This window comes from Babylonia areolata, chromosome 29 (genome assembly GCF_041734735.1).
Source record: "Babylonia areolata isolate BAREFJ2019XMU chromosome 29, ASM4173473v1, whole genome shotgun sequence".
Lineage (NCBI taxonomy): Eukaryota > Metazoa > Mollusca > Gastropoda > Neogastropoda > Buccinidae > Babylonia > Babylonia areolata.
Window position 1 is genome coordinate 18,030,745 of NC_134904.1, and position 27,754 is coordinate 18,058,498.

Genomic DNA, 27,754 nt, shown 5'->3' on the forward strand with positions numbered 1-27,754 from the left:
TTTTGCGAGTTTTTCCGAGTATCTATTATTCAAGAACCAAAACTACGTGAACTATTCAATACTATGAAAATAATCCTCAATTCAATGTCTCTAAACGAGACCTCCTGCATATCACGTGACACAACCAGGAAGTCAGGCAGCGGAAGTTGGAAAAGAGGGTGTCTGCTTGCCTGACCGAAAAATCGCACCAACATGCCGGTAAGTTTTTATTACACATTAGTGGCACGAGCATGCTGTTACAGGTGTCACATTAAAGTACCAGATAGAAATTCTAACTATTCTTTGTTCTCATAAATTTTGGTTCACATTTGTATTGGTTCGCATGCAAGTTAAAACACCGAAGGAATGACTCATACTTAACTGGTTTCCTTCAGCAAAAAATTGCCCCTTCCTTATTAAACAGTTGTCCCATATCTTTATTTCACTTATCTTATTGTACATTTGAGAGTTAGGGATTCGGATAATAGTCTTAGGAGGGGGATGTGGGGATGCTCGTTTGTCATTACCACAAATATCAGTCACACCATGATGCTCATTTGATGATGAAGATGATCTTGAAAGTGCCTTGATATAGTCACTCTTTCAGTCTTTCGCCAACCAATAGCGATGAGGAAAAAAAAAAGAAGATCTGTGAAACTGAATCTTCTATTTATTTATCATTGGTAATTCAGCTGTTGGAAAGTTTGCTCAAACAGAGGGTGGGGGATAAGGAAGTAATAGTTGAATATGTCAGTTTTTGCAACAGTGATGATGATGTGTATTTGAATCCATTTCACTTTGGGAGAGTATGGCAGGTTGTGCTGTATTATCCAGGAACTAAGAAGCTAACGTGATGCTGAGAAAGATGTGTATTGAAAGTTTGTGTTCTCTTGAATTGGATCTGGTGGAAAAGCCCTGTAAACATGCATTACACTCTTATTATATGACATTGAAAGTGTAGATTTCCAGTCAGTCCATGGTGTGCACAGCTGCAACACAGCAGCTGTTTCTGCCCTGGGGTTTATTCTATTGTTCATCTCAGTTTATTTTATTATTATTAATGTTTTTCATTTGATATTTCCTATGAATAGAGTTTGTGTTGCACTTCACACACACAAATACACAGGAAGATAGAATGCACTTCATTTTATTACTTCCTTGTCAATGTCATGGTAGATTCCTTTGATATGAAATCAGACTTTCTTTCCAAGCGAAGAAGTTGTGGCATGGGCTTCATCTGTCTTTGGCTTCAAGGGCTACAAGCCACATGAATATAGACCTCCTTGATAAAGTAATAGTATTAGCATTTTGACTTACACAGTAACGCAGATCATGCGTGCTACAAGGTAAACAAAAATTTGGTGTCATATAGTGATATACTGTACCATGTCAAACTAATGCAAACCAGGCCTATCTGTTTGCTCTTCTTGGCCAAAATTTATCGCGGCAACTCAGTGATACGACATCTTGCCATTAGTATTAGACCACCGTCTGCTAGCCAATGAAATGTCATTTCTGGCACGAGATAAACAGTCATTCTCAGTGGCAGCCATTTTTCAGATAAGTGACATTATTGAAATGATATTTTCATGCATGTTTATTGTTTGTTGCGGCTTTCCAGGACGTTTTCGTCTTAGGATTCATATATCTTACATCGTTTGCATCTGTTTGTGACGTTTTATTCATTGTTTTGTTTTGTGCACTTGGTCTCGCTCTCTGCTCTCCTTTGGTTGTTGCTGATCATTCCTGACTTTGTTAAGTGTGGACTTGCCGCAATACTTGGGAATAACCTGTGCCCATCATGGAGCATCGCTAACCACTCCGGCGATTGCCGAACCCGTGAGGTTGGGATAGTGCTCTCACAGGAGACTATCTCAGGTCACGGGACGCGTGGGTTCTCCCATTTGCGATCAGGCCAGTTCATCTTTGTTGACACATTGAGGTGGAACAGCTCGAACTCTAACACAGTCAGGAAGGGGACTGTGGGGGATTGGAGTTCAGGCTGGACCCAAAGTTATCCCAAGTGGAGGATAGTTTTGTTAAGGGATATGCCACTACTGTGGATATTCATATATATATATTTCTCTCTCTCACAGCCAATATTATACTCATGTTATAGGCTAGACATGATGTCACAATGGGGCGTGATTCAGCCCTTTATTCTCTGTTCAGGAGAAGAAAAGGCTGCCTCGTGGTCAATTCCCACCCAGCAGCACTCTTGGGTCTTTGTCCCCTGCACACCCCCGATGACTCGGACACATTTCAGATCCTCCAGTCGCTCAGCCCCGGCAAGTAGGGCTTTTCTCCCACACACAACAGTTGTGTGAAGTGAGACGCGACGACTGGGTGATGTTGGGGCTAGAATCGGGGGCATGCTGTTTCGGGCATAAGATTCCCCTCCTCTATGAAATGCTGTACTACATAGTTCCCTTTGCTGGCAATGTATACATTGATATATGTGTAGGGAAATGCTGTACTAGTACTACTACATAGTTCCCTTTACTAGCAATGTATGCATTGATATATATGTAGGGAAATGCTGTACAACATAGTTCCCTTTGCTAGCAGTGCATGCATTGATATATGTAGGAACGTGGAAACTGTTCTAATCCTAATGAAAGAATTTCACTGCTTCAGCAATGCTTGGGTGCATGGCTGAATTTGTCATATTAATTGTTTTTTCTTTCTTTCTTTCTTTGCTTTCTTTCTTTCTTTTTTTTTTTTTTTTTCTTCCTCTCTCTTTCAAACAGGCCTACCATTCCCAGTACACCAACCCCCCAAAGCTGGTGGGTAACATGGCTCTTCTGCCCCTGAAGACCTCTTACAAGGGCCCTGCACCCAAAGAGAGTAAGTTCCAAAATCACTGGCTTTTTTTGGTGGTGGTGGTGGTGGTTTTTGTTAAATAACCGTTTGATGGCTTGTGACATACAGGGCATTGTTTGTACTACATGTATGATATAATGTGCTTGCTGTTTGGGCAGGGATGAGGTTGGGGAGGTCACTGTTTGTGAATTATGATAATGAGATTTGTGTGGAATAGTAATGTAATGTTGATGATACATTGGTGTGGTTTGATTATTGCAGAAATCATAAGCTGATGGTGATTTTGATTTTTATATTATACTGTTTATAGATAATTAAAGACTTAGATACTGTTTTAAAAATGTTTCTTTTACAAAATAAACAAAATGCATTCTCTGTTTATATGCTATAAAACGTTTCTTGTACGGTGAAAAGATTCAGATCAAGGAAGAAGAAGACAAAATTGACTGCAGGATTCTTCAAAACAAAAAAACAAAAGTTTATAAAAACCTTTTTGGTGGTAGATGAATCCTCTTTGTTTAGTGGGATACAAAGTTTCGAACCATAGGCCCGTTGTCAAGTGATGTCAACAGGCAATGGGCCTATGGTTCCAAACGTCGTATCCCACTAAACAAAGAGGATTCATCTACCACCAAAAAGGTTTTTATTAACTTTTGTTGTTGTTTTTATTCAGATCAGGGTTTTTTGTTGTTGTTGTGTTTATTAACACAGATATGATTTTCATATTTAGTGTTTAACAACCAGATAAGCACATTTGAACAGTAAGATAACCATTGTGGCAAAAAAAAAATTTCAAAATGAGAGGCAGAAAAAAAAAAGAGAAAAGAAACAAACAATATTCATACAAAACGGGGGGGGGGGGGGGGGGATTGATTTATATAGTTCATCTGTCCTTTTATTTTCACTTTTCAACAATTAGTAACATTTGCCATAAAAAAAATATTTATATATATAAATGAAATTTTTGTTTACACGCACACCTAATGCACACATATACACACTAACGCATTATTTTGCTGGTTGATCTGGGTGTGGTTTAGGGCATGCACACATGTACACACTAACGCATTATTATGCTGGTTGTTTTGGGTGTGGGTTAGGGCATGCACACATGTACAAACTAACACATTATTATGCTGGTTGATCTGGGTGCAGGTTAGGGCATGCACACATGTACACACTAACGCATTATTATGCTGGTTGATCTGGGTGTGGGTTAGGACATGCACACATGTACACACTAACACAATATTATGCTGGTTGATCTGGGTGCAGTTTAGGGCATGCACACATGTACACACTAACACAATATTATGCTGGTTGATCTGGGTGTGGGTTAGGACATGCACACATGTACACACTAACACATTATTATGCTGGTTGATCTGGGTGTGGGTTAGGACATGCACACATGTACACACTAACACATTATTATGCTGGTTGATCTGGGTGTGGGTTAGGACATGCACACATGTACACACTAACGCATTATTATGCTGGTTGATCTGGGTGTGGGTTAGGGCATGCACACATGTACACACTAACACAATATTATGCTGGTTGATCTGGGTGTGGGTTAGGGCATGCACACATGTACACACTAACGCATTATTATGCTGGTTGTTTTGAGTATGGGTTAGGGCATGCACACATGTACACACTAACACATTATGCTGGTTGATCTGGGTGCAGGTTAGAGCATGCACACATGTACACACTAACACAATATTATGCTGGTTGATCTGGGTGCAGGTTAGGGCATGCACACATGTACACACTAACGCATTATTATGCTGGTTGATCTGGGTGAAGGTTAGAGCATGCACACATGTACACACTAACACAATATTATGCTGGTTGATCTGGGTGCAGGTTAGGGCATGCACACATGTACACACTAACGCATTATTATGCTGGTTGATCTGGGTGTGGGTTAGGGCATGCACACATGTACACACTAACGCATTATTATGCTGGTTGATATTGGTGTGGGTTAGGGCATGCACACATGTACACACTAACAGTAACACATTATTATGCTGTTTGATCTGGGTGTGGGTTAGGGCATGCACACATGTACACACTAACACAATATTATGCTGGTTGATCTGGGTGCAGGTTAGGGCATGCACACATGTACACACTAACGCATTATTATGCTGGTTGATCTGGGTGTGGGTTAGGGCATGCACACATGTACACACTAACGCATTATTATGCTGGTTGATCTGGGTGCAGGTTAGGGCATGCATACATGTACACACTAACGCATTATTATGCTGGTTGATCTGGGTGCAGGTTAGGGCATGCATACATGTACACACTAACAGTAACACATTATTATGCTGGTTGATCTGGGTGCAGGTTAGGGCATGCACACATGTACACACTACACATTAACACATTATTATGCTGGTTGATCTGGGTGTGGGTTCTTTTTAGTCCTTGTTTTTTGACAGGGCTTTTGGGGGGGTGAGGGGGGTTGGGGGGGGAGGGGCTTTGTTGTTGGGGTTTTTTTTTTTTTTTTTTTTTCCTGAGCATTCTGTAATTTGATAGTAATTTTTTAATGAAATTTTTCACTGCAACTGTGCTAATATTAGTATATCATTTATTACAGAAATTTAAGAAATAACTTAACATTGAAGAACTAGTTCCTTTCAGGATCTGCGACGCTAACAAGAATAAGCTGAGTAAGAAGGGTGCACATGAGTAGTGATGTGTGTCATTAGGACATGAGTAGTGACGTGTGTCATTAGGACATGAGTAGTGACGTGTGTCATTAGGACATGAGTAGTGACGTGTGTCATTAGAACATGAGTAGTGATGTGTGTCATTAAGATATGTGTAGTGATGCATGTCATTAAGATATGTGTAGTGATGTATGTCATTGAGATATGTGTAGTGATGTGTGTCATTAAGATATGTGTAGTGATGTATGTCATTAAGATATGTGTAGTGACATGTCACTAAAACAAGTATAGGGATGTGTGTCATTAAGATATGTGTAGTGATGTGTGTCATTAAGATATGTGTAGTGATGTATGTCATTAAGATATGTGTAGTGACATGTCACTAAAACAGTAGTAGTGATGTGTGTCCTTAAAACATATGTAATGACGTGTGTCAATAAAACGTGTAGTGACATATGTCATTGAAACATGTGATGTCATGGTGCACTTCACTTTCAGTGGGTGACTCCGACATCATTGATGAAGCTATCTACTACTTCAAGGCCAACATCTTCTTCCGTAACTATGAGATCAAGGTGAGGCATTCTGGGAGCTGTTCTCAGATGAAGAATAGCAGCAGTGTCTGTGTTGTTCTGGGGAGCTGTTCCTTTTTTATATCATAATTATTATTTATTTATTTATGTAAGCTTATCTATTATTTATTCACCTTTTTTTTTCACTCAAGGCCTGACTAAGCGCGTTGGGTTACGCTGCTGGTCAGGCATCTGCTTGGCAGATGTGGTGTAGCGTATATGGATTTGTCCGAACGCAGTGACACCTCCTTGAGCTACTGAAACTGAAACTGTTCTCAGACGAAGAATAGCAGCAGTGTCTGTGTTGTTCTGGGGAGCTGTTAGCAGCAGTGTCTGTGTTGTTCTGGGGATCTGTTCTCAGACGAAGAATAGCAGCAGTGTCTGTGTTGTTCTGGGGAGCTGTTAGCAGCAGTGTCTGTGTTGTTCTGGGGAGCTGTTAGCAGCAGTGTCTTGTGTTGTTCTGGGGAGCTGTTCTCAGACGAAGAATAGCAGCAGTGTCTTGTGTTGTTCTGGGGAGCTGTTCTCAGACGAAGAATAGCAGCAGTGTCTTGTGTTGTTCTGGGGAGCTGTTAGCAGCAGTGTCTGTGTTGTTCTGGGGAGCTGTTAGCAGCAGTGTCTGTGTTGTTCTGGGGATCTGTTCTCAGACGAAGAATAGCAGCAGTGTCTGTGTTGTTCTGGGGAGCTGTTCTCAGACGAAGAATAGCAGCAGTGTCTGTGTTGTTCTGGGGAGCTGTTAGCAGCAGTGTCTGTGTTGTTCTGGGGAGCTGTTAGCAGCAGTGTCAGTGTTGTTCTGGGGAGCTGTTCTCAGACGAAGAATAGCAGCAGTGTCTGTGTTGTTCTGGGGAGCTGTTCTCAGACGAAGAATAGCAGCAGTGTCAGTGTTGTTCTGGGGAGCTGTTCTCAGACGAAGAATAGCAGCAATGTCTGTGTTGTTCCAGTTTGTTCCTTTTCCCATTCAGCTCCATCTGTCTGGAACAGTTGACCTCATGATCTTTGCCTCTCTCATTTCAGTCTTCTAAATCTGGTCTGAGAACACATGTCTGTACTTTTGTAATGACAGTTATTTTAAGCCATGCAAACTCTGTGTATCTGTGTTCGCCTGTGTCTGTGTGTGTAATTAAATAATGTAATATGTGTCTGTCTGTGTATTTGTAATTAAATAATGTAATAGTGCATAGTCTTTGAATATGTTTTAGGTTTTATGTGTTAAATGATTGTCATTTTCTTCCTTTTGTAAATAATTTCATGTGTGTGTATGTGTGTGAGTGTGTGTGTGTGTATGTGTGTGAGTGTGTGTGTGTGTGTGTGTGTGTGTTTAATGATCATTGTAAAGCACTTTGGGCTCCCCCTTGGGAAGAAAGGCCTAAACAAGTATCCATTATCATCATCATTAAAACCAGACCTCAACAAGTATCCATTGTCATCATTATTAAAACCAGGCCTCAACAAGTATCCATTATCATCATCATTAAAACCAGGCCTCAACAAGTATCCATTATCATCATCATTAAAACCAGGCCTCAACAAGTATCCATTATCATCATTATTAAAACCAAGCCTCAACAAGTATCCATTATCATCATCATTAAAACCAGGCCTCAACAAGTATCCATTATCATCATTATTAAAACCAGGCCTCAACCAGTATCCATTATCATCATCATTAAAACCAGGCCTCAACAAGTATCCATTATCATCATCATTAAAACCAGGCCTCAACAAGTATCCATTATCATCATCATTAAAGCCAGGCCTCATCAAGTATCCATTATCATCATCATTAAAGCCAGGCCTCAACAAGTATCCATTATCATCATCATTAAAGCCAGGCCTCATCAAGTATCCATTATCATCATTATTAAAACCAGAAAAGAAAAATCTCTTTGGTCACCACTGATACAGATATAGCAAACAAATCTAATGTAAAGCATCATGCTTCTAGAACAGACAATGTGAGAGTGTGAAAGACTAAATTCAACATAAAACATGTCAAAAATAATTTGGATTATGAACCAAAGAAAAAAAACAGTCATTACCAATGGTGATATATATTATATAAAAGCTTGTGTACACACACACACACACACACACACACACACACACACACACACAGAGTAAGTTCTATGCCAAGCACACACACACACACACACACACATGCACACACAAGAATTTTTTGTTAAAAACAAATTTCGAGAAAGGTATTTTTGACTGATCATGAAAGGATTTTTGCCAGACTGAAAACTCAGTTCTCATCTTTCTAGCAGATGATGATTCGAGCAAGGGGCGTAAGCCGGCACTCAGAATAACTTGGCTTTCATGTGGGTTCCTGACACAATTGGCCTTTGGTGTTTCAAAGATTTTTTTTTTTTTTTTTTTTTTGTAAGCTTTTATATACTGCAGTTAAAGACCAGCATGGACCCAGTGTGTGTGAACAATGTGAGGGAATGTAATAACCATTTGTTGGTTTTTTAGCATGTTAGCTACTGTTCCTTCTTCTGCATTTGTGGGCTGCAGCTCCCATGTTCGCTCCTATGTATACGAGTGGGCTTTTACATGTGTGACCGTTTTTACCCCTCCATGTAGGCAGCCATACTCGGTTTTCGGAGGTGTGCATGCTGGGTATGTTCTTGTTTCCATAAACCACTGAACGCTGACATGGATTACAGGATCTGTAACGTGCGTATTTGATCTTCTGCTTGCGTATACACATGAAGGGGTTTCAGGCACAAGCAGGTCTGCACATATGTTGACCTGGGAGATCGGAAAAGTTTCCACCTTTTACCCACCAGGCGCTGTTATCGAGATACGAACCTGGGACCCTCAGATTGAAAGTCCAACACTTTAACCATTCGGCTATAGTGCCCGTCGCTGCTGTTTCAACTTTTACGCATTTTATTGGCGTTACCCCCCTTGGTGTGCTTGCTTTCAGAGTGAGGCTGACAGAACTCTGATCTACATCACCCTGTACATCAGCGAGTGCCTGAAGAAGCTGCAGAAGGTGGGTGTGGTTCCTGTTTTTTAATTTCTGTCTTTTTGCAGGCTAGATTCTTAACGCCTGGGCCCAAAGCCTTAATTTCCACAGAAGTTTTTCACCCACGATCTGAAAACGGTAGGTAGACTATACCACTCTTGAAACTATACAGAAACTTTGAGTTCAGTAAGGAATTCCTCCCCCACCTCCCAAGATAATACAGAACACAGAGAGAGAGAGCAAATGTGCATCCATTTCTTGACAATATATGTCATGCTGGCGACCATTTCATTTAACATCGCAGCAGCAACAGACAGGAAGAAGAAAGCTGACATGATGACATAATTGCAACTGACGTCATACAGATTATTAATCCTTGCTTGCTGTGGGTGTGGTTCTTGTCAAGGTGACAGAATGTGCAGTGATGTTGCTGTTGATAGGTTTTCAGTGGGTTTTGCATGCAGGGTGCATTTCCTTTGTTATCAGGTTTTTGACTCACTTGTGCAAACAAAGTGTGTATGTTATAACCGGGTGTTCGGTTGTCTGTGTGTGTATGTGTGTGTGTGTCTGTGTGTCCATGGTAAACTTTAACATTGCCATTTTCTCAGGAATTGCCAATACCAAATTTGGCTTAAACATCGTAGGAAAAAAATCTTCATAGCCATACCAATAATAGTTTGTACTTCTCCCAATTTTAACAGTATTTCCGAATCATTAATGGCTTATTTTGTTGATGCTGGTTCTGGATTCCAAAAATGCTGTTATCCCTTTGCAGCTGTCCGAACGTCTTGTAATGAGACACCATTACCACGTTTTTCTTGTTCGCAATTAAAAGCAAAGAAATACAAATCATGGACAGAACACCTACAGTGACACTAACTACATTATTGACGTGTTTAGTGCACATGAATATTCTACAGTGGACACTGGATTAGCTAGAATGAACAGAAAAGAAAATCTGAATCGACTGTTTCACTTTGTCTACTCGGCACTGGTCAGTGCAGGTCTTGACTAAACATGTGGGAAAGCCTGATGTGATGGCAACATCTCTATTACTGCCGAATTAAAAGAATTTCTTAAATAGTCAATGACGTGTTACTGCATATAAATTTTTTTAACCAGTCGAGTGCCTATAAGATGTCAGCTGACATCCTACAAAAAGTATTGCCATAGTACCTGATAGACGTCCACTGACGTCCTGCATATGTTCCGATTTTTCCTTCATTGGAGTTGGGCTCAGTTCACATGAACAGAGTCTGATCAGTTAGTTTGATGTGTCTGGATTATATAAATCATATTTAAATGAACATAATCAGGTGGAAGACCCCTTTCTACTCGATAATAATTTGCTAACTAACCACGTGATACGTGCGTGGAAAAGGGGGTTGAATCATGTGCAAAAAAAGGCATTGAAAACTATGTTCAGTAAAGGAGGTGGTCACAGTCAGCAGATTTCCACAGTTCTGAAAGCTCTGCTTGTGATTATGGACAGCTTTCACGATGGAGAAGGATCTCTTGTCTGATGATTGGTTTGAAAACGAAGGTGATTGACGACAGTGACAAAATTGACAGCCCATTTGATGTTGATTTAGTCCATCTATCCAATCAGATAGCATTTTTTAACAAGTGGCTATGACTGACAGAATATGTGCAGCGAGCGTTGGAAGAAGGGGAGGAGAGGGAGAGGAGTGATGTAAGACGATAGGTCGAATGCCAGCCTGAGTTCATGAAGGGGGCGTGGCTTTTAGGAATGAGTGTTCTCACATTTCAGTGCGGACTGTTGGAAATCGACAACCGCCAATGCTCCACGATTTTCACAAAAGGCAGGGTGGAACCTGCACTGGACGTGAAACACGTGCTTTTTGTTTTTCACGCTGAATCAGCTGGTTGACTTGTTTGAAGAAGTGGCAAGCCGGATGCACAGCAGACACTTTAATTGGCCCACGTGCAATTTGAAAGGAGTGAACGTCATCAAAGAACTTCACTCTCTCACTTGCAAACGCTCTTTGCTGTCAAAAAGCTTGCCAGCTCAGTTTCTGAGACTGTGATTGACCTTTTACGTTGACTTTACCCACCTTTGTCATTGTTGGGACAGTGATTTACTTACATGTCTGCACGAGCTGTGATTTGTTTTTATAAGCACAGGACTTCAGTTTATCATCTCATCTGAATGACTAGACAATTTTTCCAGTCAAACTTGGGAGAAAGGGCGAGAGCGTGAATTGAACCCAGAGTAGAAACACTCATACACATACATCATACATGAGTGAACGTATGAGCTGCAGCCCTCAAATGAAGAAGAAGAAATAAATGAATGGTTGTCTAGGTGTCTGGTGAGTAAACCAAGGACTAGACAGAAGCACGTTTCTTACACGCTAGTTAAGCCACTCACCAAGGGCTAGACAGAAGCATGTTTCTTACACACTAGTTAAGTCACTCACCAAGGACTAGACAGAAGCATGTTTCTTACACGCTAGTTAAGTCACTCACCAAGGACTAGACAGAAGCATGTTTATTACACGCTAGTTAAGTCACTCACCAAGGACTAGACAGAAGCACGTTTCTTACACACTAGTTAAGTCACTCACCAACAACTAGACAGAAGCACGTTTCTTACACACTAGTTAAGCCACTCACCAAGGACTAGACAGAAGCACGTTTCTTACACGCTAGTTAAGTCACTCACCAACAACTAGACAGAAGCACGTTTCTTAACACACTAGTTAAGCCACTCACCAAGGACTAGACAGAAGCATGTTTATTACACGCCAGTTAAGCCACTCACCAAGGACTAGACAGAAGCACGTTTCTTACACACTAGTTAAGTCACTCACCAAGGACTAGACAGAAGCATGTTTATTACACGCTAGTCAAGTCACTCACCAAGGACTAGACAGAAGCATGTTTATTACACGCTAGTTAAGCCACTCACCAAGGACTAGACAGAAGCATGTTTATTACATGCTAGTTAAGTAACTCACCAAGGACTAGACAGAAGCACATTTATTACACGCTAGTTAAGTTACTCACCAAGGACTAGACAGAAGCACGTTTCTTACACGCTAGTTAAGTAACTCACCAAGGACTAGACAGAAGCACGTTTCTTACACGCTAGTTAAGTCACTCACCAAGGACTAGACAGAAGCATGTTTCTTACACGCTAGTTAAGCCACTCACCAAGGGCTAGACAGAAGCATGTTTCTTACACGCTAGTTAAGCCACTCACCAAGGACTAGACAGAAGCACGTTTCTTACACGCTAGTTAAGTCACTCACCAACAACTAGACAGAAGCACGTTTCTTACACACTAGTTAAGCCACTCACCAAGGACTAGACAGAAGCACGTTTCTTACACGCTAGTTAAGTCACTCACCAACAACTAGACAGAAGCACGTTTCTTAACACACTAGTTAAGCCACTCACCAAGGACTAGACAGAAGCACGTTTATTACACGCCAGTTAAGTCACTCACCAAGGACTAGACAGAAGCATGTTTATTACACGCTAGTTAAGTCACTCACCAAGGACTAGACAGAAGCACGTTTATTACACGCTAGTTAAGTCACTCACCAAGGACTAGACAGAAGCACATTTCTTACACGCTAGTTTAGCAAGCTTCTCATGAGGCACACTTGTTTCCACCTTGCAGCAAGAGTGGCAAGGTTCTCGCCAGTCAGGGCTAGGTAGCTTGTTAAAGATCCTGTAATCTAGGTCAGCGTTCAATGGGTTATGGAAGCAAGAACATGCCCAGCATGCACACCCCCAGAAATGGAGTATAGCTGCCTATATGTTGGTGTAAAAATGGTCATACACACAACAGCTCACTACATGAGTGAACATAGGAGTTGCAGCCCACAAATGCAGAAGAAGAAGAAATAAAAGAATGGTTGTCAAGGTGAGTGAATCCAGGACTAGACAGGTTTGAACGGTTTGTGGTCTTTGTGTTGCAGTGCTCCTCCCGTAACCAGGGGGAGAAGGAGATGTACACGCTGGGCATTTCCAACTTCCCAATTCCTGGGGAGTCGGGGTTCCCCCTCAACGCCATGTACTCCAAACCTGCCAACAGGGCTGAAGATGGTAGGTGCCTTGGGGACTTCAACCTGTGCTGTCTTTTAGTTGGGTTTTGTTTTTTTGTTGTTGTTTTTTTTTTTTTTCTTTTAGAGCCTGCTTTCTAATTGTTGAAATCGATAAAAAGAAATCTTGTTGCATGATCATGTTTAACCCCTTCACTGCCATAGTATAATGGCTTTTTTGTACTGCTGTGTGAATTTTTGTTGTTTTTTTCAGTAGACTCACTAATCTGTTCACTGCTCATTCATTTTTTTTTTTAGATATCCATATGATTTTTTGCATGTTTTTTTGTTGTTTTTTCCTGATACTCTTGGTTATGCTGTGATTAACTGAAGTGTTTGTTGGTGAGCAGACACGATGAGGTCTTACCTGCAGCAGCTGAGGCAGGAGACGGGGAACCGTCTGTTGGACAAAGTGTTTGACTCTCAGACAGACAAACCTAGCAAGGTGGGTGTGTGTGTGTGCTGTGGGTGTAAAGCGTTTGACTCTCAGACAGACAAACCTAGCAAGGTGGGTGTGTGTGTGTACTGTGGGTGTAAAGTGTTTGACTCTCAGACAGACAAACCTAGTAAGGTGGGGGGATGGTGGTGCTGTGAATGTAAAGTGTTTGACTCTCAGACAGACAAACCCAGCAAGGTGGGTGTGTGTGTGTGTGTGCTGTGGGTGTAAAGCGTTTGACTCTCAGACAGACAAACCTAGTAAGGTGGGGGGATGGTGGTGCTGTGAATGTAAAGTGTTTGACTCTCAGACAGACAAACCCAGCAAGGTGGGGGAGGTGTGTGTGTGTGTGCTGTGGGTGTAAAGTGTTTGACTCTCAGACAGACAAACCTAGTAAGGTGGGGGGATGGTGGTGCTGTGAATGTAAAGTGTTTGACTCTCAGACAGACAAACCCAGCAAGGTGGGGGGGGGGGGGGGTGCTGTGGGTGTAAAGTGTTTGACTCTCAGACAGACAAACCTAGTAAGGTGGGGGGATGGTGGTGCTGTGAATGTAAAGTGTTTGACTCTCAGACAGACAAACCTAGCAAGGTGGGTGTGTGTGTGTGCTGTGGGTGTAAAGCGTTTGACTCTCAGACAGACAAACCTAGCAAGGTGGGGGGGGGGGGGTGTGCTGTGGGTGTAAAGTGTTTGACTCTCAGACAGACAAACCTAGCAAGGTGGGTGGGTGTGTGTGCTGTGGGTGTAAAGTGTTTGACTCTCAGACAGACAAACCTAGCAAGGTGGGTGTGTGTGTGTGCTGTGGGTGTAAAGTGTTTGACTCTCAGACAGACAAACCTAGCAAGGTGGGGGGGGGGGGGGGGGTGCTGTGAGTGTAAAGTGTTTGACTCTCAGACAGACAAACCTAGCAAGGTGTGTGTGTGTGTGGGTGTAAAGTGTTTGACTCTCAGACAGACAAACCTAGCAAGGTGTGTGTGTGTGCTTTGGGTGTAAAGTGTTTGACTCTCAGACAGACAAACCTAGCAAGGTGTGTGTGTGTGTGTGTGTGTACTGTGGATGTGTGAATTGTCATCAGAATCAGATTTATTTGTCATGAAAACTAAATGAAAGGTTCATAGACACATCAGTAAAGGGTGTGTGTGTGTGTAAGAGAGAGAGAGAATGATGTTTGTGCATGTGTGTTATGGGTACGTCAGTTTGTGTTGTGTGTGTGTCGATGTGAGCGAGTGTTGTGGGTGCATGTTTCTTGTGTGTGTATGTGTGTGTGTGTGTGTCTTGTACACATGGAAGACAGTGACTTCAAGACTGAGTGGAATGAGATTTAGTTGAGGTGGACATCAGTGACCAGCCTCCCCCCTTGACCGAGTTTGAAGTGAACAATTGGACTGTGGTGTTGTGACATGAACCAAATTGTGTGACTGACAGCATCAAGTTTGAAATGAACAATAAGGACTGTGGTGTTGTGACATGAACCAAACTGTGATGACAGCATCAAGTTTGAAATGAACAATAAGGACTGTGGTGTTGTGACATGAACCAAACTGTGTGATGACAGCATCAAGTTTGAAATGAACAATAAGGACTGTGGTGTTGTGACATGAACCAAACTGTGTGATGACAGCATCAAGTTTGAAATGAACAAAAAGGACTGTGGTGTTGTGACATGAAACAAACTGTGTGACTGACAGCATCAAGTTTGAAATGAACAATAAGAACTGTGGTGTTGTGACATGAACCAAACTGTGTGACCGACAGCATCAAGTTTGAAGTGAACAATAAGGACTGTGGTGTTGTGACATGAACCAAACTGTGTGACTGACAGCATCAAGTTTGAAATGAACAATAAGGACTGTGGTGTTGTGACATGAACCAAACTGTGTGACCGACAGCATCAAGTTTGAAATGAACAATAAGAACTGTGGTGTTGTGACATGAACCAAACTGTGTGATTACAGCATCAAGTTTGAAATGAACAATAAGGACTGTGGTGTTGTGACATGAACCAAACTGTGTGACTGACAGCATCAAGTTTGAAATGAACAATAAGGACTGTGATGTTGTGACATGAACCAAACTGTGTGACCGACAGCATCAAGTTTGAAATGAACAATAAGGACTGTGGTGTTGTGACATGAACCAAACTGTGTGACCGACAGCATCAAGTTTGAAATGAACAATAAGGACTGTGGTGTTGTGACATGAACCAAACTGTGACTGACAGCATCAAGTTTGAAATGAACAATAAGGACTGTGGTGTTGTGACATGAACCAAACTGTGTGACTGACAGCATCAGTTTGAAATGAACAATAAGGACTATGGTGTTGTGACATGAACCAAACTGTGTGACCGACAGCATCAAGTTTGAAGTGAACAATAAGGACTGTGGTGTTGTGACATGAACCAAACTGTGTGACTGACAGCATCAAGTTTGAAATGAACAATAAGGACTGTGGCGTTGTGACATGAACCAAACTGTGTGACTGACAGCATCAAGTTTGAAGTGAACAATAAGAACTGTGGTGTTGTGACATGAACCAAACTGCGTGACTGACAGCATCAAGTTTGAAATGAACAATAAGAACTGTGGTGTTGTGACATGAATCAAACTGTGTGACCGACAGCATCAAGTTTGAAATGAACAATAAGGACTGTGGTGTTGTGACATGAACCAAACTGTGTGACTGACAGCATCAAGTTTGAAATGAACAATAAGGACTGTGATGTTGTGACATGAACCAAACTGTGTGACCGACAGCATCAAGTTTGAAGTGAACAATACGAACTGTGGTGTTGTGACATGAACCAAACTGTGTAACCGACAGCATCAAGTTTTAAATGAACAATAAGGACTGTGGTGTTGTGACATGAACCAAACTGTGTGACTGACAGCATCAAGTTTGAAGTGAACAATATGAACTGTGGTGTTGTGACATGAACCAAACTGTGACTGACAGCATCAAGTTTGAAATGAACAATAAGGACTGTGGTGTTGTGACATGAACCAAACTGTGTGACTGACAGCATCAAGTTTGAAATGAACAATAAGGACAGTGGTGTTGTGACATGAACCAAACTGTGTGACTGACAGCATCAGTTTGAAGTGAACAATAAGAACTGTGGTGTTGTGACATGAACCAAAATGTGTGACTGACAGCATCAATTTGAAGTGAACAATAAGAACTGTGGTGTTGTGACATGAACCAAACTGTGTGACCAACAGCATCAAGTTTGAAGTGAACAATAAGGACTGTGGTGTTGTGACATGAACCAAACTGTGTGACCGACAGCATCACGTTTGAAGTGAACAATAAGGACTGTGGTGTTGTGACATGAACCAAACTGTGTGATGACAGCGTCAAGTTTGAAATGAACAATAAGGACTGTGGTGTTGTGACATGAACCAAACTGTGTGATGACAGCGTCAAGTTTGAAATGAACAATAAGAGGACTGTGGTGTTGTGACATGAACCAAACTGTGTGATTACAGCATCAGTTTGAAGTGAACAGTAAGGACTGTGGTGTTGTGACATGAACCAAACTGTGTGACTGACAGCATCAAGTTTGAAGTGAACAATAAGGACTGTGGTGTTGTGACATGAACCAAACTGTGTGACTGACAGCATCAAGTTTGAAATGAACAATAAGGACTGTGGTGTTGTGACATGAACCAAACTGTGTGACTGACAGCATCAAGTTTGAATTGAACAATAAGGACTGTGGTGTTGTGACATGAACCAAACTGTGTGACTGACAGCATCAAGTTTGAAGTGAATAATACGAACTGTGGTGTTGTGACATGAACCAAACTGTGTGACTGACAGCATCAAGTTTGAAATGAACAATAAGGACTGTGGTGTTGTGACATGAACCAAACTGTGTGACTGACAGCATCAGTTTAAAGTGAACAATAAGGACTGTGGTGTTGTGACATGAACCAAACTGTGTGACTGACAGCATCAAGTTTGAAATGAACAATAAGGACTGTGGTGTTGTGACATGAACCAAACTGTGTGACCGACAGCATTAAGTTTGAAATGAACAATAAGGACTGTGGTGTTGTGACATGAACCAAACTGTGTGACTGACAGCATCAAGTTTGAAATGAACAATAAGGACTGTGGTGTTGTGACATGAACCAAACTGTGTGACCGACAGCATCAAGTTTGAAATGAACAATAAGGACTGTGGTGTTGTGACATGAACCAAACTGTGTGACTGACAGCATCAAGTTTGAAATAAACAATAAGGACTGTGGTGTTGTGACATGAACCAAACTGTGTGACTGACAGCATCAAGTTTGAAGTGAATAATACGAACTGTGGTGTTGTGACATGAACCAAACTGTGTGACTGACAGCATCAAGTTTGAAATGAACAATAAGGACTGTGGTGTTGTGACATGAACCAAACTGTGTGACTGACAGCATCAGTTTAAAGTGAACAATAAGGACTGTGGTGTTGTGACATGAACCAAACTGTGTGACTGACAGCATCAAGTTTGAAATGAACAATAAGGACTGTGGTGTTGTGACATGAACCAAACTGTGTGACTGACAGCATCAGTTTAAAGTGAACAATAAGGACTGTGGTGTTGTGACATGAACCAAACTGTGTGATGACAGCATCAAGTTTGAAATGAACAATAAGGACTGTGGTGTTGTGACATGAACCAAACTGTGTGATGACAGCATCAAGTTTGAAATGAACAATAAGAACTGTGGTGTTGTGACATGAACCAAACTGTGTGACCGACAGCATCAAGTTTGAAGTGAACAATAAGGACTGTGGTGTTGTGACATGAACCAAACTGTGTGACTGACAGCATCAAGTTTGAAATGTTTGGCACCAGGGAGTGTTTTTCTTACAGAAACTTGGTGGTGAAAGAGAAAGTTTCTTATCCTCTGTTTTTCTTCATTATCTTGCAGTGGTGGCTGTGCTTTGCCAAGCGGAAGTTCATGGACAAGAGCTTGTCAGCACCAGGCTACTAGGCTCCGGTTCCTCCAGTCTTTGGCCTGTTCCATGCTGCAGCACGTATGGAGCACCACCCACAATACATTCACCTGCATGTTTTCTGCAAGGAGAGAGAGAGAGAGTGAGAGAGAAACTGTGATGTGTTATCGTGGTTCCCTCCGGGGAAATTCTGCTGTATATTTGTGATGAGGATCAGAAAAGAGTGCCAGAGGAAGACAAAAGAAGAAAAAGATCAATATATAATTAAAAAAAACAAAAAAAAACATGCACAGCGAAGGTAGGTCATAGGTCACTTTGTCAAGGTATAGAACATGTTCCAAATTCCATAGAATCATATTTGTGTGCATGAAAGAGCATGCAGCAGGTCAGATATAAAAACACCTTCAGAATTTTTCTATGTTGTGTTTTGTGAAACTTGAAAAAGGAGAAAAGAGGTGGAAGCTTTGTGAATGTTATTATTGTGCAGCTGTTTGTGATTTGGTCATCAGCTCCACGTCATTTTATTATGATATTTGTAGTGACACTGTGGTAGTCAAATAAATCCTCAGTGTATCAATCTGTCAGGACTTTACTGTGGTGGTTTTGTGTTGGCATTCAGGTGTCGTGAGCATCATAAGTTTGGGCTCATAATTTTGGAATTGTCTGTATTTTCTGAAAGGAGTTTATAGTATATCACTATCTATAGCAAGCGAATATGTACAGGTTTTTACTCATTTATCGTTATTCTATATTTTCTTGTTCAACTATCCAGGCAGATTTAAGTTAAAAAGGTTTTGTGTAGCTGTATCGCGTGATATATTATTTTTGTGCTCCACATGTTATAAAAGGAGAAAAAAGAAGACAACACCATTTCATTGACAATAAGTGTATTGGTTGTTTTTTTTGTTTGTTTTTTTGTGTTTTTTTTTTAATTCTTTACATCTTTGTTCTGGTGATAAGTGTAATTATTAATATAGATAATAAATGTAATTTTTTAAAACATTCTTTACATCTTTGTTCTGGTTGGGGAAGATTCAGTCTTACTCAGTGATTAATCTTCTGTTTTCAGTAGTTGTTTTTTTCAACCCTTTAAGAATGTTGATGTAACATTTTCTCATACTCTGATATTTTCACTGTCATATCTGCTTCATCCCGTGGCTGTTACACTGTCCATTCTCTTTCTTCAGGCCTGTCAGTCAGAAAGTTCAACAACACTTGTGGGAAAAGCAGTTAGTGTTAAAGAACAGTTGTGGGAAAAGCAGTAAGTGTTAAAGAACACTTGTGGGAAAAGCAGTAAGTGTTAAAGAACAGTTGTGGGACAAGTGGTAAGTGTTAAAGAACACTTGTGGGACAAGCAGTTAGTGTTAAAGAACAGTTGTGGGACAAGCAGTAAGAGCTAAAGAACACTTGTGGGAAAAGCAGTAAGTGTTAAAGAACACTTGTAGGACAAGCAGTAAGAGCTAAAGAACACTTGTGGGAAAAGCAGTAAGTGTTAAAGAACACTTGTGGGACAAGCAGTAAGTGTTAAAGAACAGTTGTGGGAAAAGCAGTAAGTGTTAAAGAACAGTTTTGGGACAAGCAGTAAGTGTTAAAGAACAGTTGTGGTGGAAGCAGTAAGTGTTAAAGAACAGTTGCGGTGGAAGCAGGAGGTGGCTTTACGCCATGGGTACAATGTGATTACTGTGCGCTTGTGTCTTTCTCCTGCTTTCTTTCCAGACAGGGAAAAGGCTGGAAGATGTGTGTGCATGCCAGGAATGTGAGAGGAGGAAACCATGGTTCTTCATCATGTAGGGTACGGTACTTTCAAGCAAATGTGTAACATCTTCAGTAAAGTACTTTCAATAAAATGTGTAACAGTTGTATTTTTGCTTTTGCTGTTTTTGTTTCCAGTTCTGAAATGGAAGAAAGGTTATGATTTGTATTTTTGTCAGTTAGTGTGTGAGGTGTGTGTCTGTCTGTCCATCTTGTGGACTGTTGCACTCATTTCAGCAAGTGTTAAAAATGAATTGATCACTTTTTCACTTCTGCGTAAAACTGAGAAACTGTTTTGGTGTTGATGTTTTATTTCTGTTGAAGCACGTCACCCACATACACACCTCACCTACCTCTCAGGTAGCACATGGCAATCAACCATAATCTTCCGAAAGGGTTCCAAATCAAAGTATTCATCACAAGCCTTCCAAAAGGGTTCCAAATCAAAGTATTCATCACAAGCCTTCCAAAAGGGTTCCAAATCAAAGTATTCATCACAAGCCTTCCAAAAGGGTTCCAAATCAAAGTGATCATAACAAGTCTTCTAAAGGATTCCAAATCAAGTCTTCCAAAAGGGTTCCAAAATCAAGGGTTCCAAATCAAAGTAATCATCACAAGCCTCCTAAAAGGGTTCCAAATCAAGTCTTCCAAAAAGGGTTCCAGATCGAAGTAATCATCACAAGTCTTCTAAAGGATTCCAAATCAAGTCTTCTAAAGGATTCCAAATCAAGTCTTCCAAAAGGGTTCCAGATCAAAGTGATCAAAACAAGTCTTCTAAAGGATTCCAAATCAAGTCTTCCAAAAGGGTTCCAGATCAAAGTGATCAAAACAAGTCTTCTAAAGGATTCCAAATCAAGTCTTCTAAAGGATTCCAAATCAAGTCTTCTAAAGGATTCCAAATCAAGTCTTCCAAAAGGGGTTCCAAATCTTGAAATGAAAATAATCATCAAAAGGGTTCCAATCAAATATAATTCAAATAAAAAAGGCAACAACCCAGGGGATGTTGCCAACACAGTCAAACAATGCTCATGCATGCACAATTCACAGGGAGAACATTTTCAGGCAATAAAGGAACATGGCACGGAGTGGGAGTGAAATGTCAAGCCCAAAATTTGACACTTGCACAACAGTACTCGAAACCCTGGAAGTTTTCAGACAATAGTTGCGCTGCTTCTATTTTTGATTTTGCAATGAACGAAGCATTAACCCTTTCACACAAAAAATACGGTTTAAGTGAAATAGTCAAGACTGACATGGATCTGTTCACTGATAGAACTCAAACTTTGTTTTATTGACGATAAAAGGATAAGCTACAAGCGTCTTTTGACCATGCCGTCACAAAAAACAGACACAAAAACTTTAACATGAAGAACAGAAGGAGGATGAGGTGGAGGAGAAAGACGTAAAACAAAACTCAACTAAACCAACAACAACAACAACAAAAAAAAAAAAAAGAAATTAACGTCATTTCTTAAAACGTAAAAAAACCCAACATTTCCAGTAAAAATTGAAAAAAAAACCCGAAACCAAAAATCTAAATCTTTCTCAGGTTGGGGGAAGAATATTACAGAAAACTCCTATCACTTTGTAGAATTTAAAAACATGTCTCGAGGAGAAAAAAAAGGAGGTGGGGGGGGGGAGAAAAAACTGATAAAAATGAAGTGGGATAAAACATTTCGTTCCCCTAGAAAAACAGGAAAAAGAGGGAAGGGGTGGAGACAGGCACTAAAAGAAAGACAGACAAACATAGAGATGGAAAGAGGAAAGATGTGGGGTGGGGGGGGAGTGTGTGATTTCATTTAATTCATAGAATGTGTGATCATTTCCCACTGACTGTCGAATCATCTGTCATAACGTACGTCTGTGTCTGCCTGTCTCCCTGCCCTTCTCTCTTTGCCTTCCATCCAACTTAAAGTGAACTATTTGAACAGATGAGTGAAGTTCTGGGAGTTATAAATGACATTAATCTCTCTTGGAACCCTCACATAAATTCCTCTACAAAAAGGCAGCTGACCAAAATCAAACATTTTCTTGATCTCCACTTACGGAAATTGCTTTTTTCAAGCACACATCCTTGTTGGTGTCTGTCTGTCTCGGGAGACAATGGAACTCTGCGCCTGGTTCAGTCAAGTTGTTGAGCTGCAACGCCTGCTGTGGCTGTACAGTCCAATTCTGGATCGGCAGGCTCTGTTGTAGTTGCCGCAGGTGAAAATCACGCCTGGCTCAGAGGATTCTGCCCTCTGCCGTCTACGACTCTCTCCCCTGTTCCTAGTGCTGTTCTCTCTTCTCCTTGCACCTCTGGACACATTCCTTTACGGTCCTTCTCGAGCTGTCAGCGGTCTTCAGCCACCACCTCCCAACCTGCTGGGTCCGTGTCGCCTGCCCTCATGTCTCGTTTGCAGACATCCCTGTAGCGTAGGACAGGTCTTCCTGCAGGTCTGGAACCAGCGGCGAGCTCGCCATAAAGGATGTCCTTGGGGATTCGCCCGTCATCCATTTGCCTGACGTGGCCGAGCCACCGCAGACGGCGCCGGGTCAGGAGTGCAAACATGCTGGAGATACCTGCCTGGTCAAGGACTTTCTTGTTTGGTACACGGCCTTGCCACGTGATGCCCAGAATCCTTCACAAAAAAACCCACGAAACAAACCAACCACTATCAACTGACCAAAATCAAACATTTTCTTGATTTCCACGGAAATTATTTTTTCAAGCACATATCCAGTCCTCAACATATCATGCATCAACATTATGGGGACTCCACTGTTGCCAATACAGTGAACCCATTACAAGCTGCTTAGGAAAGCTGATGGAGAGACTTGTCAACACTAGGCTTGTCTGGCACCTTGAAAAGTATCAGCTGCTGAACCCTGAACAGGCAGGCTTCCGCCAACACAGATCAACAGAAGACCAGATCACATTCATCGTTCAAAGAATTGAGGACGCATTCCAAGAAAAGAACACGCTTGCTGTCTGGATTGACATGGAGAAGGTGTTCGACAAAGTCTGGAATGATAGACTCAGGCTCAAACTACGGCAATGTGGTGTGTCTGGGCGGATGTACACCTGGATCAGCCAGTACCTACACAACCGCCAAGCCCGAGTCAAGATTCAGAGCCAGAAGAGCAAGAAGAAGGTGCTGAGACAGGGAGTACCACAAGGAGGAGTCCTTTCACCAACGCTGTTCCTTATCTTCATAGATGACACCATCAGAGAACTGCCAAGAGGGGTCAGAGGAGCGATCTATGCAGATGACCTGGTACTCTGAAGAGTACACCACTACAGCACAGGTACGCCTCCAGACTATGCTCAACAAGATCAGCAACAGGACCAAGGAATGGCTTGTCTCTGTCAACTCAAGCAAAACAACCTGCACAGTCTTCAGCCTATCCAACAAGAAGCAAGAGGCGAAACTGACACTGAACAACCAAAGGCTTGCAGAGGAACCCACACCTACCTACCTGGAAGTGACCTTTGACCACAGGCTTACTTGGAAACAGCAGATCACCAGATGCTGTAGCAGGGCCAAGCTGAGACTGGCGATCATGAAGAAACTTGCAGGGACGGACTGGGGGGCTGATGAACGTATCCTAAAGAGACTCTATACGGGGAGAGTCCGACCTGTAGTTGAGTACGGGACATCAGCATGGGCATCAGCTGCAAAGTCTAACCTCGACCATCTCAACAAGATACAGAACCAAGCTCAGTGTGTCATAACTGGCGCCATGAGATCCACCCCAATCCTGAAGATGGAGGAGACCACTGGGCTGCAGTCATTGGAGGACAGAAGGGACACAAAGATCCTCATCCAGGCAGCAAAATTCAAACACCTTGAAAACCATCCAATGAACAACAGAATGAGCAGACCCACCAAGAGCTGGCTGAAAAGAGGTAGCTTCATCCACCAGTCAAGACGCCTTGAAAGACAAACCCCAGTCTTGATGGAACACGAAGCAAAGCCTATCCCGGCAAATGTCACCCACCCATCTTGGAAGAGACAGGTGTTCCCAACAGTCGTCACCAGCATTCCCGGAGTGGAAAAGAAAGGAACACAGTCAGACACTCAAACGAAAGCCCTGGCCATGGAGTACATCTGCAACCAGTACCCCCAGGAAGACTGGACCCATGTCTACAGATGGCTCTGCCATAGAAGCAACGAAGGATGGTGGAGCTGGAATCTTCCTCCGATACAAAGACGGAGATGAAGAAATTGCAATCCCAACAGCAAAATACTCCACCAACTTCCGAGCTGAGCGAGAAGCCCTCTGTGAGGCAGCCACAACAGTCTCACAGAACTCCACAAGAACAACAGGGCAGGTGGTGGTGTTCTCAGACACTCTCTTCGTACTCCAAGCCCTGAAGAACTCCCGCTGCAAAGAACAGAACCATCTCACTTCAACCCTTGTTGCCCTGAGTACCAGAGTGGAGAAAGTGGTGATACAATGGGTACCAGCACACTGTCATCAGAGGCAACGAAAAAGTGGACATTCTGGCAAAAGACGGTGCACAGAAGGAGCAGGCCAACAAACTGGTGTCATACGATGAAATCAAGACAATCATCAAGGCACAGCAAGGAATAAAGTGGCGCCTCCAGCACCCCAAATATAACCCCAGAAGACAGATACCATTTGCTGGAACGACAGGAACAGGTCAAGATCTTCTGCCTGAGGACTGGACACAGCCGCCTGCTCCACCACATGCACACAATATTTGGCATTGGACAGAGTGGAGAGTGCCCTTGTGGTGAGGGACCAATGACAACCGACCACATCCTTCAAAACTGTAGGACGCATGCAGCATCCAGGAGGAAGTACTGGCCAATACTGACAGCAGTGGAAGCCAAACTGTACAGCACCCTGGAGGAACTGCGACGGATGGCAGCCTTCATCGAGGACACCGGGCTGCTTATCCAATGGGAGGCGAATGAGGAAGAGGAAGAAGTCATAAGTTATTTAATATTTTGGATAGTCAACAGCAAAAAAAACAACAACAAAAAACAAAAACAAAAAAAAACCCAAACCAACAAAGTATCATCAAACACAAAATTTTATATAGAAACTGTGCTCTGTTCTGTTTTATTTCTTAAGTCATTTTTGTTTTGAGCTGGACGAGTTTGTAAACTTTTTTTTTTTTCCAGCAGGTTCAACTCTTAGTTCCTGTAGATCACTTGTGAGAATTTATCAGTGTGCAACTGCAAGTGATGGTGGCTGGTTTTTTTTCACACGGAGAAGGATTACCTTTTCATATAATCAAACTGCCCCTCCTCCCACTGATCCCATTACAAAGCATCTTATTTCTGTCAAAGATTCATGGTTGTTTCTAAAATGATCTTCTGTTCAGATTTCAGTTTCCTCAAGTTCGTTTATTCCAATTCACTGATCTGAGTCATAATGATTTTGTTTGATGTTTCCATGACATTTTAATCCATACTCCATACTTTGTGTCATTCAAATCACTACGAGAAGCTCTTATATTACCACCCCTGCTGTTGTGAAACAAGCACACATTAATTAGGCTATTTTCAAATTTAAGACATGTTGTAAAGACAACTCATCATTGATTTTGAAAGTTTAACTTGCCAGCTTGCCAGTTTTGCCTGTCAGTCAACAGCATTCACGGCATCTGTGCCCACATTTTCTTCCTCAAACGTTTGCAGTCTTTGCTGTTTGTGTCATCCTGTATTCTGTATGCAGCACTTCCAAACTTACTGCATTTTGATGCAATATATAATTATTTTTTTAATGATTTTCGTTGTCTTGAGTTTCTTCATCTGCAAGCAGGAAATGACTGGAAAAACTATCTGTGCGCATGTCTGTTGGCTGACAGTTTTGTGTATTCCCAAAGATAAAAATAGTGCACCTGACTTTGTTGTAAGCTTCTTGTAAAATTTCAAGCATACCGACGTTCCGACAACAGAAGTTTTTTTTGTTTTTTACCCGGACTTTCTTGGGTCGACCACCGTTTTATTTTGTATATAAATTCATTATTTTAATTCAAAATATTTATTAAAAACAAAAACAAAAAACCCCCCCCAGAAGTTGGGAACTATGTAGTTGCCAACTATGGCGAAGTTCTCAACTACAGTAGTAAGGTTTCATGCACAAGACGCCAGGGCTGAACACAGGAAGCAGTGAATTCATATCCACTGTGTCCAGGGCTGAACACAGGAAGCAGTGAATTCATATCCACTGTGTCCAGGGCTGGACATAAGAAGGCAGTGAACTCATATCCACAGTGTCCAGGGCTGGACACAGGAAGCAGTGAATTCACACACAGTGTCCAGGGCTGGACATAGGAAGGCAGTCCAGTGTCCAGGGCTGCACACAGGAAGGCAGTGAACTCATATCCACAGTGTCCAGGGCTGGACACAGGAAGCAGTGAATTCACACACAGTGTCCAGGGCTGCACACAGGAAGGCAGTGAATTCATACCCACAGTGTCCAGGGCTGCACACAGGGAGGCAGTGAATTCACACCCACAGTGTCCAGGGCTGGTCACAGGAAGGCAGTGAATTCATATCCACAGTGTCCAGGGCTGGACATAGGAAGGCAGTGAATTCATACCCACAGTGTCCAGGGCTGGACATAGGAAGGCAGTGAATTCACACCCACAGTGTCCAGGGCTGGTCACAGGAAGGCAGTGAATTCACACCCACAGTGTCCAGGGCTGCACATAGGAAGGCAGTGAATTCACACCCACAGTGTCCAGGGCTGGACACAGGAAGGCAGTGAACTCATACCCACAGTGTCCAGGGCTGGACATAGGAAGACAGTGAACTCATATCCAGTGTCCAGGGCTGCACACAGGAAGGCAGTGAATTCATACCCACAGTGTCCAGGGCTGGACACAGGAAGGCAGTGAATTCACACCCAGTGTCCAGGGCTGCACACAGGGAGGCAGTGAATTCACACCCACAGTGTCCAGGGCTGGACATAGGAAGGCAGTGAATTCATAGCCACAGTGTCCAGGGCTGGACATAGGAAGGCAGTGAATTCATACCCACAGTGTCCAGGGCTGCACACAGGAAGGCAGTGAATTCATACCCACAGTGTCCAGGGCTGCACACAGGGAGGCAGTGAATTCACACCCACAGTGTCCAGGGCTGGTCACAGGAAGGCGGGGCCTACTCCTCCCCATCTGCAGTTTTAACCTTCCCCAACAGAACTGCCATTTGGCAGGAGTGAGGGCAATCAGGAGTAAAGTGCCTTTCCCAAGGACAGGGGTGAGGGCAATCAGGAGTAAAGTGCCTTTCCCAAGGACAGGAGTGAGGGCAATCAGGAGTAAAGTGCCTTTCCCAAGGACAGGGGTGAGGGCAATCAGGAGTAAAGTGCCTTTCCCAAGGACAGGGGTGAGGGCAATCAGGAGTAAAGTGCCTTTCCCAAGGACAGGAGTGAGGGCAATCAGGAGTAAAGTGCCTTTCCCAAGGACAGGAGTGAGGGCAATCAGGAGTAAAGTGCCTTTCCCAAGGAAAGGGGTGAGGGCAATCAGGAGTAAAGTGCCTTTCCCAAGGAC

The 27,754-nt window shown here is 42.3% G+C and overlaps 1 protein-coding gene across 1 annotated transcript; it reads left to right on the top strand.

Moving 5' to 3' along the window:
- The first annotated feature begins 106 nt into the window (after window positions 1-106).
- On the top strand, window positions 107-20,354 carry LOC143274994 (actin-related protein 2/3 complex subunit 3-A-like). The gene is made up of 7 exons (XM_076579041.1): window positions 107-198; window positions 2,730-2,826; window positions 5,991-6,067; window positions 8,994-9,062; window positions 12,986-13,112; window positions 13,459-13,553; window positions 18,468-20,354. Exons 1-7 carry the CDS (start codon window positions 193-195, stop codon window positions 18,528-18,530), a joined length of 534 nt encoding a protein of 177 aa, XP_076435156.1. The 5' UTR covers window positions 107-192; the 3' UTR covers window positions 18,531-20,354.
- The last annotated feature ends 7,400 nt before the right edge of the window (window positions 20,355-27,754 follow it).

Bases quoted from the DNA above. Each gene is read 5' to 3' on its own strand.
- LOC143274994 (XM_076579041.1), top strand. The intron at 9,063-12,985 runs GTGGGTGTGGTT...TTTGTGTTGCAG, and splicing joins GCCTGAAGAAGCTGCAGAAG to TGCTCCTCCCGTAACCAGGG. The intron at 13,113-13,458 runs GTAGGTGCCTTG...GTTGGTGAGCAG, and splicing joins TGCCAACAGGGCTGAAGATG to ACACGATGAGGTCTTACCTG.